This window comes from Chlorocebus sabaeus, chromosome 24 (assembly GCF_047675955.1).
Source record: "Chlorocebus sabaeus isolate Y175 chromosome 24, mChlSab1.0.hap1, whole genome shotgun sequence".
In the NCBI taxonomy this organism is placed as follows: Eukaryota; Metazoa; Chordata; class Mammalia; order Primates; family Cercopithecidae; genus Chlorocebus; species Chlorocebus sabaeus.
The window spans coordinates 50,222,263-50,236,514 of NC_132927.1; the positions used below are offsets into that span (position 1 = coordinate 50,222,263).

Below are 14,252 nucleotides of genomic sequence, written 5' to 3' on the forward strand. Positions count from 1 at the left end.
TTTAAAGATAACCCCTTTAATTCCCCACATTAGTTGAGTCTCATTCTTCCGCACGCAAATATTTAAAAATAAGTAATTTCAAGAAGTCAGTCAAACTCACAAAGCTTTAACAAGGTGGCATCTACCTTGGAAGTCAAGTGTTCAAGGCCGCAGTCGGGACATCCAAGAGCTCTTTACATCCTAATTACAACACCGAACCCAGACTCACTGCATACCCCGTCCCGTATGTAATGCAAAACTTGATTCTGCAAGTTCCTTTCTCAGGCGGTGAAACTTCCAGGTCCTCTCCATGGAGACCTCTGATAAATGTTTAAGCAGTGATCCTTTCTTTCTCGTTTGCCTCCATTGCAACGCCTCCACTGATGGGAAAAACTACTCCCTCCTGCGGGGTGGCAGTGACGTCAACGAATTAGCTGACCTGTTTTTTCGGGCTTCGCGGACCTAGGAGTCCCGAAGGCCGAGAGTGAGTGAGTGGGAGCAGGGAGGCTGCGGCTCCTCCTGTCCGGGGCGGAGCCCTGCGTCGCGGGCCTGGGCAGCCCCGCCAGCAGCCTGGTCGTCTGGGTCCCGAGCGGCGCTGCAGCCACCCAGCCCTCAGGCGAGCGAGTGGGTGTGTGCGTGGGGGGTCGGCCAAACTTCCTGTCCCGCGCTCGAGCTGCTTCCGGCGGGAGCCGGAAGACGCTGTGTGTGGACGGAATTCGGGACCGAGAGACGGCCGGCCGGCTGCCCGGAACTGGAAGGTGAGCTCCGAGGTGGGCCTGGCCACACCTGCTCGGCTAGGTAGTAACCCAGAGGGCGGGGGCCAGTACCGGCTACTTGGGGCCTGGGGCCTGGGGCCGAGTTCACCCCGAGAGAGGAAACCGCCCTCCTTGGGCATCCCTCCAGGATCTGGCGGGCCTGGGAGCGGCCAGTCTGAAGCCCTGCGGCTTTGGCCCTTCCCCTCGCGGGTTTTTAGGGGCGATATTCCTGCTCCTTTGCTTGGTTTTGGGGGCAGGGATATAGGAACAGCCTGTCCTGAGAAAGCCGGAGTCAGCGAGTCCCCAGGGCGGGGGCTCTTGGACTGCACCCGCAGCCGGGGCCTGCCCACGGACCTTGGGGCCTTATTACTAAGGCCTTTATGGTGTGGGGTAGAGGATGCCAGGAGGCCTTGCCCTGAATGTTTCGGTCCATAGCTACCCTCTCCTTTCATACCACTTACTTTCTGCGTCTGGAAAAGGGACAGCTGCCTACTCGACTGGGCTGGGTCGCCCGTTTCACCTTTACCTGTCAGTTAGGTGGGTAGGGGAAAGTGTATGAATTGTGTTTACGGCCTTTATACATTTCGTGTCGAATTTATTTTCTGAAGTTTCTCAAGATAATCCAATTTACTAAAGTTTATCCCACTTGCTCATGAGGCTCAGAAATGCATTTAGGCACCATTTGGAAGTTAAATATTAAGTTGGGACTTAAGAATTAGTACTTAGGTTGGCACGAAGGTCAACGCAGCATCTTTGCGGTAAATAAAAGAAACATTTGGAAATAAAGTCGGGCATTTTGTTAGGGGGTGAGAAATTGCACTTGTTTTTTTCTTAGTGTGGTGCAGAGTAAAAGACAACTAAAGTAGCAGTCAGAAGTTTTAAGTACTAGTTTTTTACGTTTTGCATCTAAGTAGATGTCTAATTTTTGGCAAGTTGCTGAATCTCTAGCTCTGGGGAGTTTTTCTGTATAAACGAAAGGGTTTACCCTTAGGGTTATGACAATTATTCCGAGGCACTGAACTTTGAATAGAAGTGACATAAGCATTTCTTTGTTTTGGAAAGGTAACTTGAATGGCTGCCTAAAGGATGCATTGGAAAGAGGAATTTTAAAGGCGGGATGACCAGTTAGAAGACTGTTTTAGTAGTATAGTAGAAAGTTGGGCCGGGCGCGGTGGCTCAAGCCTGTAATCCCAGCACTTTGGGAGGCCGAGACAGGCGGATCACGAGGTCAGGAGATTGAGACCATCCTGGCTAACACGGTGAAACCCCGTCTCTACTAAAAAATACAAAAAGACTAGCCGGGCATGGTGGTGGGCGCCTGTAGTCCCAGCTACTCGGGAGGCTGAGGCAGGAGAATGGCGTAAACCCGGGAGGCGGAGCTTGCAGTGAGCTGAGATCCGGCCACTGCACTCCAGCCTGGGCGACAGAGAGACTCCGTCTCAAAAAAAAATAATAATAAAAAAAAAAGGTACTGAGAGACGTAAACAGGGCTTTACAGTAGGGAACAGAGAACATTCTGGGAACAGAGAATCACGGGAATTATTTAAAAATGCAGAAAGAGATTTAAAGACCTAGAATTTGCAGCTGAGTGGGAGGAAGATTGGGCGATCATTGAAATAGATAATACAAGAAGAACAGGTTTGGTAAGGAAGATAATAATCTGGATTTTGGACATTGTTAGGTTTGAGATGCTGTTGGATGTACATACATGTGGAGATACCTAGCAAGCAGTTAGAAATGAAGGTTTGGAGTTCAGCAGAGATGACTAGAGAAAAATGTGGGTATCATTTGTAGTGTCATTCATTCATTATACAAATATTTAGTACCTACCAGTTGCTTACTGGGAAGCTTGTATGGAAGCCCTTTAAGCTCATAATAAACACATTAGAAGTCGGAAGTGACTGTTAATGGGCACAGGGTTTCCTTGTGAGGTGATGAAATGTTGTAAAATTGATTGTGCTTGTACAACTCTGAATAAACTAAAGACATTTTAATTGTACTCTTTAAATGAGTCAATTGTATGTATGTGAACAATATCTTAATGAAACTAATTTTTAAAAAAGATTTACATTGCAGTTTTGGAAATCTGTTGAGTAAGGAATTGGGAATAGGAATGTTTAATTGCGTATTTGCTGTTACACCTGTAGCTAATTAGTACGTTGCTCTGTTAAAGATGAGATCCCCACAGTACACTTGATAAGATACTGAGTGCTGGCTGGGCGCGGTGGCTCAAGCCTGTAATCCCAGCACTTTGGGAGGCCGAGACAGGCGGATCACGAGGTCAGGAGATCGAGACCATCCTGGCTAACCCGGTGAAACCCCGTCTCTACTAAAAAATACAAAAATCTAGCCGGGCGAAGTAGCGGGCACCTGTAGTCCCAGGTACTCGGGAGGCTGAGGCAGGAGAATGGTGTAAACCCGGGAGGCGGAGCTTGCAGTGAGCTGAGATCTGGCCACTGCACTCCAACCTGGGCGACAGAGTGAGACTCCATCTCAAAAAAAAAAAAAAGATACTGAGTGCTCTAGTACAGATTCTTTTGATTCAGTTGCATATCTTAATGCATTCTGCTATTTTCTATTTTATTCATACTGCACACATACAAATCATAAACTTGGACACCAAAATTGTATGGTAGTACTTAGTTATAATATGAATACCCAGTGCTTGAGAAAATGCTCGTGTTAATTTTTAAAGATTATTGAAGTGAAAACACTGAAATAAAAAGATGTCATAGATAACATATAAAGGACAGTAAATAGTTGTCTGGTTCCTCAGCGATTTTACAATCCTGGAATCTCAAAGTTGGAGGAACCTTAAAGATGACTTAAACAACAAACATCTGATAATTTCTTGGCTTGTTAAGCTGGAATTGGGGAAGAGGAATTCTTGTTTTTTTTGATACAACCTCCATTCGTTACCCAGGCTGTAGTGCAGTGGCATGATCACTGCTTAGTGCAGCCTCGATCTCCTGGGCTAAAGCGATCCTCCTACTCAGCCTCCCTAGTAGCTAGGACCACAGGCATGTGCCACCATGTGAAGCTAATTGAAAAAAAGTGTTTTTTTTTTGTAGAAATAGGGTCTCACTGGCCGAGACTGCACCACTCCACTCCAGCCTGAGCGACAGAGCCAGACTCTGTCTCAAAAAAAAAAAAAAAAAAAAAAAAAAAAGAGAGAGAGAGAAATAGGGTCTCACTGTGTTGCCTAGGCTGAGAAAAGGAATTCTTAAGCCATGGAGATTCAGGATCAAACCTAGAGAGATGTAATCACTATTCAGGCTAATGATTCCTGTGTACTTCCCCTGTGGGTGGGAGTCCTGGCTTTGCAACTTAATAACTTGGTAATTAAGTATATTACTTAATTACTTAATACTGAGCCTTGGTTCCTTCCTCTCTAAATAGAGGGATGGGTAAACATATGAAGCTGTTGCAGAGCTTGAATAAGAAAAATGTGTGAAAGAAAAGTCAGGGATTTATGATACTTTATGTGGGAAACTTGGAAGGAGCATTTCCATTTATATCTTGTAAATGGTTACTTTTTTTTTTTTGACACAGAGTCTTGCTCTGTCGCCCAGGCTAGAGTACAGTGGAGCGATCACTGCTCGCTGCAGCCTCTGCCTCCCGGGTCCAAGCGATTCCCCCACCTCAGCCTCCTGAGTAGCTGGGACTGCAGGCACGTGCCACCACACCGGCTAATTTTTTGTATTTTAGTCCAGACGGGTTCCACCATGTTGGCCAGGATGGTCTCAATTTCCTGACCTTGTGATCCGACCACCTCGGCCTCCCAAAATGCTGGGATTACAGGCGTGAGCCACTGGCCCTGGCCTAAATTGTTACTTTTTTACAATGAAAAAGGAGGATTTCAGGCAGCTAGAAAGAGAGAGGGAGAAACCAACAGGACAAAAAAAAAAAAAAAATTTATTCAGGTACTTTTTTTTTTTTTTAAGATGGAGTCTTGTTCTGTCGCCCAGGCTGGAGTACAGTGATGCAGTCTCAGCTTACTGCATCCTCCGTCTCCAGGGTTCAGGTGATTCTCCTGCCTCATCCTCCGAAGTAGCTGGGATTACAGGCACCTGCCACATGCCCGGCTAATTTTTATATTTTGGGTAGAGACGGGGTTTCACCATATTGTCAGGCTAATCTTGAACTCCTGACCTCAGGTGACCCACCTGCCTCGGTGCTGGGATTACAGACATGAGCCACCGCGCCCAGCCTAAGTGCCCTCTTTGTTAAGTCTGTCTTGTTCTACCTTTCCACACTACCTGGTATTAATTGGAAACTTAAAGTACCCATTGATTGAAAATATACCCATCCTGGATACATTTTACCCTGTATGATTATTTGTAATAGTGCTCCCAATTTTAGCAACAATTGTACCAAATAAAATGGACTAACATTCCAAAATCATGAAAAGAAACTAAACTATTAGAAAGTAAGAATTTAAATTCCAGGGAATGGCCGGGCCTGGTGGCTCATGCCTGTAATCTCAGCACTCTGGGAGGCCAGGACAGGCGGATCACCTAAGGTCGGGAGTTCGAGACCAGCCTGACGAACATGGAGAAACCCTGTCTCTACTAAAAATATAAAATTAGCCAGGTGTGGTGGTGCATGCCTGTAATCCCAGCTACTCTGGGAGGCTGAGGCAGGAGAATTGCCTGAACCTGGAAGGCAGAGGTTACGGTGAGCTGAGATCGTGCCATTGCACTCCAGCCTGGGCAACAAGAGCAAAACTCCATCTCTAAATAAATAAATTAATTAACTAAATAAATTATAGGGAGAGAACAGCCGCATCAGGGTCCTGAGAGTACTACCTTTGGGAAACACTCTTCAAATTTTTACTCTTTCTTTAATGTAATTTTTTAAATTATCAAAACGATATGGTTGCCTTTTAGAAAAATTGGACAACTGAGAAAAGAAAATTAAGTCACACCAGCCTACCACACAGTATGGCTACTTTCATAGCTGTATGAATCTCCTTTTACTTTTTCTGATGCTTATTATAACTAGTTTTAATAATAGCAAGTATATAATTTTGTATTTTATTTTTATAATTTAACATGTCAGTCATCTGTTGCTGCATAGTCTTCATAGCATTTGTTTGTTGGTTTGTTTTTTGAGATGAAGTCCCACTCTGTTGCCCAGGCTGGAGTGCAGTGGTCCGACCTTGGCTCACTGCAACCTCCACCTTCTGGCTTCAAGGGATTCTCCTGTGTCAGTCTCCCAAGTAGCTGGGATTACGGGTGCCTGCGACCATGCTTGGCTAATTTTTGTATTTTTAATAGAGAGGGTTTCACTGTTGGCCAGGCTGGTCTTGAACTATTGACCTCAAGTGATCCACCTACTTCAGCCTATCAAAATGCTGGGATTACAGGTGTAAGCCACCATGCCCAACCCTTGATAGCATATTTTGAAGTGACAGTGCCATATTTAATCAATCATTCCCTAATTGGGGTGTGTGTGTGGTGTATGTATATACATTGCTTCCAGTTGTTTATTATTTAAGATGGACATCTTTGGACATAGCTCTATCCATATTTAAGATAGTTTCTTAGATTATTAAAGGTTGAAATACTGCATCAAAGCATAGTATTTTTATGGGTTTTGATGCCTGTTGAGCTTGTTGTATTTTAAAACAAGTGTTTTGGTTTGAATTCTTTATTTGCTTGCTTGTGATTTTTTTTGGATATGTGAAGAAGTGTCTTTATGTACCTGTGTTTTCCCACTGCTCTTAATGCCCCTTCTCTGTTTTTTACCCTATTCTAGGTTAAATTGATTACCCACCTAGTACAACATCTTACAGGAAGAGCATAGTATTTCCTAGAGGAATATGAACATAACAGGAAGGTATCATTGGCTCTGAATTCAATTTGAACTTGTCCCCTGAATAGCTACAGGTTTTGGAAGCTGAATCAATGTTATCAGATGAGTTAGAATCCAAACCAGAGGTGAGCCCAGTCAGCTTGTTTCCTTTTCTTTTGGCGGGCTATATTTCAAAGTTTATCTTTAGTTTAGGGGTCAGCAAACTTTTTATTCAATGAGCCAGATAATAAATATTTTAGGTTTTATAAGCTGTATATGTTTTTCAGTATATGTAAAATCATTATACATTTAGATAATTATGTAATAAAATGTTGTAAATAAAAATATGTTTATGTATAAATATGTACTTACATAAATATGAGATACATGCGATGTATATAGGTGTATACATATATAAATATTTAGTACTACAAATTCTTCTTTTGTTTATTTTGTATATGTAAGTATTTTCTTTCTAAATGTGATTAGGGGATTTAAACATTTTTTGTTGTTCACTTTTCTTACTTTAAATTTAGCACATCTGTGTTGCAGAATGGACACTGAATTTGGAACCAGATTACTTAAATTTAAGGATTGGCATTGCTCCTAACTAGTCATGTGACCTTAGACAAGTCACTTAATGTTTCAATTTGATTCCTCAGCTGTAAAATACACCTTAAGGCCGGGCATGGTGGCTCACGCCTGTAATCCCATCACTTTGGGAGGCTGAGGCAGGCGGATCACGAGGTCAGGAGATTGAGACCATCCTGGCTAACACAGTGAAATCCCGTCTCTACTAAAAATACAAAAAAAAATTAGCAGGGCCTGGTGGCGGGCACCTGTAGTCCCAGCTACTTGAGAGGCTGAGGCAGGAGAATGGCGTGATCCCACGAGGCAGAGCTTGCGGTTAGCCGAGATTGTGCCACTGCACTCCAGCCTGGGTGACAGAGCGAGACTCTGTCTCCAAAAAAAAAAAATACATTTTAAATCTTACTGGGTTAATGTGATAATTAAATGAGCCAGTACACAGAAAATTGCTTTGTAAAATGTAATCAATATGATGCAGTTGATTTTAAGCCATCATTTTAAAATGTAATTATTTTTATCATTTCTCTGTTTGACAGAAGGTGGCAGAGGTTAACTTAATTACAGTGAAGTGTCACTTAACGATAGAGATACATTCTGAGAAATATGACATTAGTTGACTTCATTATTATGCGAACATGGTAGAGTATACTTTCACAGACCTGGATGGTTTAGCCTGCTACATTCCTAGGCTGTATGGTATACCCTATTGCCCCTAAGCTGCAAACCTATACAGCATGTTACTGTACTGAATACTGTAGGCAGTTGAAGCATAGTGGTAAACATTGTGTATCTAAACATATCTAAATGTGGAAAAAGTACAGTAAAAATAGGGTATTGCAATCTTACGGGACCATAATCCTGTATGTGGTCTGTTAACTGAAATGTCGTTATACAGCACATGACTTTATATAAATCAGCTGTTCTCTAGAACAGAGAACTTGATAAAATAACTTTAGATATTATGGTGTTTAGTTTTTCTTTGAATATGGATGAGACTAGTGAACAGTCTTAATATTATCTTTTGGTAAATTCGGAGGTTTAGATACATTTCTAACAACTTGTATTTCTCAGTGTTGTCTTTTTTCCCCCTAGCTCCTGGTACAGTTTGTTCAGAATACATCCATCCCATTGGGACAGGGGCTTGTAGAATCAGAAGCTAAAGATATTACTTGTTTGTCCCTCCTTCCCGTGACTGAAGCCTCAGAATGCAGTCGGCTAATGTTACCAGGTAAAAATTAAGATCACTAGAGATAGGATAAAGAAGTCTTAAGAGCTTAGCCTACTCTATGTTACTGGTGGAATTAATATATCACTTAATAACTGACTGGTGGAAACAGTAAAAATTAGGAGTCATGGAGAAAAAGCAACCATGAAATCATTAGTGCTTTGGTAGTTTAAGCCATAGGAATGGATATGATCACCCAGAGAGTGTGAGAGGGGGGAAAAAAGGTCAATGCAAAACTATGGAACTATTTATTTAAGGTACAGGGTAGGGCAGGATAACTTGTAAAGGAGGGAAGAAGCGAAGACTAAAATAGTTGGATGAACATCAGCAGAGTGGAGGCATGAAACACAGGGGAAATCATTGTATCAAATGCTACTGACAGGCCCAGTGAAATAGGGACTAAAAGGACACCATTGTTGACTTTGGCAGAACCTGTTCCATGGAGAGAAGAGGATGGAAAGTCAGGCTGCAGTGACTTGAGTGTACAAGCTTTTTTTTTTTGAGACAGAGTGTCACTCTGTCGCTCAGACTGGAGTGCAGTGGTGCGATCTCGGCTCACTGCAACCTCTGCCTCCCCTCCCGGGTTCAAGCTAGTCTCCTGCCTCAGCCTCCTAAGTAGCTGGGATTACAGGTGCGTGCCACTATGCCTAGCTAATTTTTGCATTTTAAGTAGAAACAGGGTTTCACCACGTTGGCCAGGCTGGTCTTGAACTCCTGACCTCAAGTGATCAGTCCACCTTGGCCTCCCAAAGTGCTGGGATTACAAGTGTGAGCCACTGCATCAGGCCTATCAATACATACTTTCTAAAGACTCTCCTGGTACGAGAAGGAAAACAAGAAGGTGATGAGATAGAGGGAAATTTTTTGTTTGTGTTAAGATCTGAGGTATTTGAGGGTTGCTTTATGCTAAGAGGAAAGAACCAGTTAGAAAAGTTGAAGACAGGCCAGGTGTGGTGGCTCATGCCTGTAATCCCAGCACTTTGGGAGGCTGAGGCAGGAAGATTGCTTGAGTCCAGGAGATTGAGACTAGCCTGGGCAACATGGCGAGACCTCGTCTCTACAAAAAATTAAAAATTAGCTGGGCATGGTGGTGTGCACCTGTAGTCCCAGCTGAGGTGGGAAGATCAGTAGAGCTCAGGAGTTTGAGGCTGCAGTAAGCTGTTTTTGTAACACTGCACTCCATCCTGGGTGGATAGAGCAACACCTTAAAAGAAATAGTAATAATAAATTTAAAAAATGTATATATATGTATATACACACACACACAAACAATAATTAAGGAAATGAAAACAACAGAGTGTCCATCTCCCCTTAGAATGACTGTTATAAAGATGGAAGATAACAAGTGTTGGCAAGGATCTGGAGAAAGGGTAACCTTTGTACACTGTTGGTGGGAATGTAAGTTAGTATAGCCATTATGGAAATTGTATGGAAGTTCCTCAGAAAACTAAAAATGGAGCTATCATATGACCCAGCAATCTAACTTGTAGGTATATATCTAAAGGAATTGAAATCAGTAAGTCAAAGATATCTATACTTACATGTTAATTGAAGCATTATTCATAATAACCAAGATAAGGAATTAGTTTTGTGTTCATCAACTAATGAATGGATTTTTAAAAAATGTATTCACCGGCCGGGCGCGGTGGCTCAAGCCTGTAATCCCAGCACTTTGGGAGGCCGAGACGGGCGGATCATGAGGTCAGGAGATCGAGACCATCCTGGCTAACACGGTGAAACCCCGTCTCTACTAAAAAGTACAAAAAAAAACTAGCCGGGCGAGGTGGCGGGCGCCTGTAGTCCCAGCTACTCCGGAGGCTGAGGCAGGAGAATGGCGTAAACCCGGGAGGAGGAGCTTGCGGTGAGCAGAGATCCGGCCACTGCACTCCAGCCTGGGTGACAGAGCCAGACTCCGTCTCAAAAAAAAAAAAAAAAAAAAAAAAAAAAAAAATGTATTCACCTTCTTTTCCACATTTCCTTTAGTTTTAATTTTGATTTAAAGTATTTGAGACATACAAACAAGTATAGATAAAAGTAAATGAAAATCCAAATACTTGCCTCCCAGCTCATAAAACACAATATTACAGGCTGGGCATGGTGGCTGACGCCTATAATCCCAGCACTTTGGGAGGCCGAGGCAGGTGGATCACTTGAGGTCAGGAGTTTGAGACCAGCCTGGCTGGTGAAACACTGTCTCTACTAAAAATACAAAAGTTAGCCAGGCGTGGTGGCATAGAAAAAAATACCACAGCCTGAGATACAACCAGAGGTAAAAAGGTAATGGCAAAAACTGCAATAGCTTTTGCACCAACCTAATATAAAAGTTAAGGAGAGGGAGCTCTCTACAAGAGAAATAAAATGTAGATCCTATTCTTGAGTTAGTATTCATTGCATAGCTATATTTTTCAAGGAAAAAGTACTGATTTCTGGCTTCAAAAAGGACTAAATTCCATGGTCCAAATGTGAATGGTTGGTTATTCACCAACCATTACTGCCAAGTGACAGAGAATTCTGTTCCTCACATTTTGGCTGACTGCCTTTAGAACATAAAGCCATCTCTCTGTTCTTCTGTGAGACAGAGTTTTTATTTGTATAATGAGAATGCTGTCTGCTCCTATAAGGATGTTAGCTTCCAAGAGATGTTGGGTGCTGTGTATCAAAATGGTGAGCCCCTGGAGATAGGTGTTACATAAAGCTGTGATATTTTCCCTTTACTAGATGATACTACAAATCATTCTAACTCCTCCAAGGAAGTCCCTTCCTCAGCTGTTTTGAGAAGCCTTCGGGTGAATGTAGGTCCAGACGGAGAGGAGACGAGAGCTCAGACTGTACAGAAATCCCCGGAGTTTTTGTCCACTTCAGAGTCTTCTAGCTTGTTGCAAGATCTACAGCCAAGTGATAGCACTTCTTTTATTCTTCTTAACCTAACAAGAGCAGGTATTCTTTCCTTTTCTTGAGTTCTGCAAATGCCTAAGAAAGAAATTAGGGGTGGGGCATATTTTACTTAGTCATACTTAGAAAGAAGCTTTATTATTTTATTATTTTGGAGAATTGCTGTGTCTGGTGACCATTTGAATATGTAGAGGGAGAGGGAGGACTCTAGTATGACCCATCTTGTTTGGGAAATTATGTAGTGCCACTTACTGAGATCGAACAGGAAGAGCAAGGCTTGGGGGAGGATGATTAATTCCAATTTATGCCTATTTATGTTGAGATTTTGAAGGTACATTCAGGAGGACAGGTCCTTTAGAGAGTTAGAAACAGGAATCCAGAGTTCTAGAAAGGTCTGTTTTGGTGCTTATCAGCATTCAGGAAATGTATGAAACAATGAGTGTGGATTCTTTGATTCAAGAGAAGTCTGAAGCATAAACAGAAAAGAAGGCAAGTCTGGGACCCTGGGAAAAAACATTTAAGAGGACAACAGAACAGGAAGGAGCAGCTGGAAGGGGATGAAGAGAACTGGAGAGATTGGTAGCGGGGAAGCCAAGGGAGGAAGAAGTTTTAAGGCAGAAAATACACTAAATCATGCCAAATGCTACATGATGGGCTTATTAGTGAGAAGTGTGTGTCTGGTGACCCTAGCAAGAGCAGTTGTTACTGTGGTAGCTAAGGTAGAGGCCAGGGTTAAAGAGATGGGGAGTGGATGGGAGGTAAGACAGTAGATACGCAAGTTAGAAGGTACACTTGTTCAAGAAACTTGACTTTAAAGGAACAGGGAAGAAGGTAATAGCTGGAGAAGTACTTGGGGTTTTCTACTTCTTTTAAAAAATAAGGGTGAGAGACTTGAGTTAGGACATATTTAAAGACTCTAAGGAAATGCTGGCCGATAGGAAACTGGTTGCAGATGGGAGAGAGGAGATAACAGAAGTATATATGAGGGGATAATTGAAGAATGAGAATGAAATACTGTAGATGGGGGTTAGTCTGGTTGACCAAGAAAGACAGCTTTGCCTCTGAAATTAGAGGAGGCAAGGTAACGACAAGCCTGTAGACTAAAGGTAGAAAGGTGATAGCCTACTTTTCAATGAGAAGTTTGAGGTAAAAGGCGAAGGTCAGGAATAGCTTATTTAGGACATGGAGAGTTTCTGGGCCAGGCGCAGTGGCTCACGCCTGTAATCCCAGTACTTTGGGAGGCCGAGGTGGGCGGATTACAAGGTCAGGAGTTCACGACCAGCCTGACCCACGTGGTGAAACCCTGTCTCTACTAAAAATACAAAAATTAGCTGGGCATGGTGGCGCATGCCTGTAATCCCAGCTACTCAGGAGGCTGAGGCAGGAGAATCGCTTGAACGTGGGAAGCAGAGGTTGTGGTAAGCCGAAATCGTGCCACTGCACTCCAGCCTAGGTGACAGAGCGAGACTCCGTCTCAAAAAAAAAAAAGGAGGGGAGAGTTTCTGAGCCAGGGCAAATAAAAGGCTTGCTTGGTTGCTAACTTTTCATATATTTTGTTTCTTCCAGGTCTGGGCTCTTCAGCTGAGCACTTAGTGTTTGTACAAGATGAGGCAGAAGATTCAGGGAATGATTTCCTCTCCAGTGAGAGCACAGACAGTAGCATTCCATGGTTCCTCCGGGTTCAAGAGTTGGCCCACGACAGTTTGATTGCTGCTACTCGTGCACAACTGGCAAAGAATGCAAAAACCAGCAGCAATGGTGAGGCCTGTTGGCATTTTCCTTGCCACTATTCTGTGCAAAGAGATTTTGGTAATGCAGTGGCTGGTTTGAGTTGTATATAATTCAAGTTATTTTATTGATGAGAGCAGAAGGCTAGAAATCTATAAATTGTGTAAATTTTATTTTCTGTAAAATAACTTGGCCATACTAGATTTGTGTCCAAAACCAACTAGTATTCTGAATTCTCAACTTTAAAAATGTACAGAGCCCCTTTTAAAGAAAAAATAATATACATTCTGGGGTTTGAATTGTTTTTATTGTAATGTCTCTTAAATATGCAAAAACATAAATTCTGTGTAAACTTCATATACTTAGAGCTCTTACACTCTCATGAAATCAAAACAGTTTTATCAGTTAATAGGAATAAAACTACCAAACCCATGAAAATAAAAATAACATCAAGTCATTGTGGCAGAGGATTATGTTTTGCTGAAACTGAATTGCTGCTCCTGGCAGTTTAACAATTAGCTATGATGGTTTTAATGCTTTTTCTTTTTCAGTTCAGCATGCTTGTACTAATTACTCTGTGCCACTTTTCTCTGTTCTAGTAATTTTCAAAGCATTGTCACTGGTTCATTGATGTCACATGGGAACTGAGAAATGCAAACTCTCAGGCCCATGCTAGACCTACTGAGTCAAAAACTTGGTTCTGATACATGTTAAAGCTTGAGAACCACGGCTCTATTTGGACCACTGCAGAATCTTTGCTTATGTAGCATGTCATCAATTCTTTTTTATGTCTGCCTCTGTGTTTTCTCATTAACATGTGACAACTCAATACTACATGGTTTAATGTATCATTATCACAAACTAAGCTTAAGCACTTAGTACACAGCTGTTTGGAGTTTATGCAGATTATTTAGTATATGCTTATTATTATTTTTTGATTAGCATTCAAATGAAAATAAAAGTTAAAGTTTCTAATAGAGAACTAGAGTTCCCTATGAATATTTGGAAACATTGAATTTTTTTTTTTGACTTCTGTTTTTTCCCTTTTTGTGGAGAATGGGGTTTTGCTCTGTTGCCCAGGCAGGTCTCAAACTCCTGGACTCAGGTTCTCCTCCTCCCTCTGGCTCCCTAAGTGCTGGGATTATAGGTGTGAGCAACCATGCTCAGCCAAACTCTAAACCTCTGTTCGTTTTCAAAATACTTAGTTCTGTTTATGACTACCATAGTGCTACTTAGAATGGTTCATTTTACCATTTTGGTAGGACCCTTAAAGTTCAGATTCTTCCTGA

The 14,252-nt window shown here is 42.2% G+C and overlaps 1 protein-coding gene across 5 annotated transcripts in view; it reads left to right on the forward strand.

The window, feature by feature from the left end:
* Positions 1 to 25: 25 nt before the first annotated feature.
* The window catches only part of ZNF410 (zinc finger protein 410), a 54,277-nt gene continuing 40,050 nt past the window's right edge, over positions 26 to 14,252 (forward strand). The window contains exons 1-6 of one of the 5 annotated variants that reach the window (XM_073011151.1): positions 26 to 737; positions 2,416 to 2,511; positions 6,495 to 6,676; positions 8,211 to 8,346; positions 11,062 to 11,280; positions 12,802 to 12,993. In XM_073011151.1, coding sequence (XP_072867252.1) covers positions 12,973 to 12,993 — 21 coding nt within the window. In that variant the 5' untranslated portion in view covers positions 26 to 737; positions 2,416 to 2,511; positions 6,495 to 6,676; ... (1 more) ...; positions 11,062 to 11,280; positions 12,802 to 12,972. Of the gene's footprint in view, positions 1,272 to 2,415; positions 2,512 to 6,494; positions 6,677 to 8,210; positions 8,347 to 11,061; positions 11,281 to 12,801; positions 12,994 to 14,252 lie in introns of all 5 variants that reach the window. The other 4 variants (XM_037984693.2, XM_007987246.3, XM_007987243.3 and 1 more) reach the window with 4 other exon arrangements.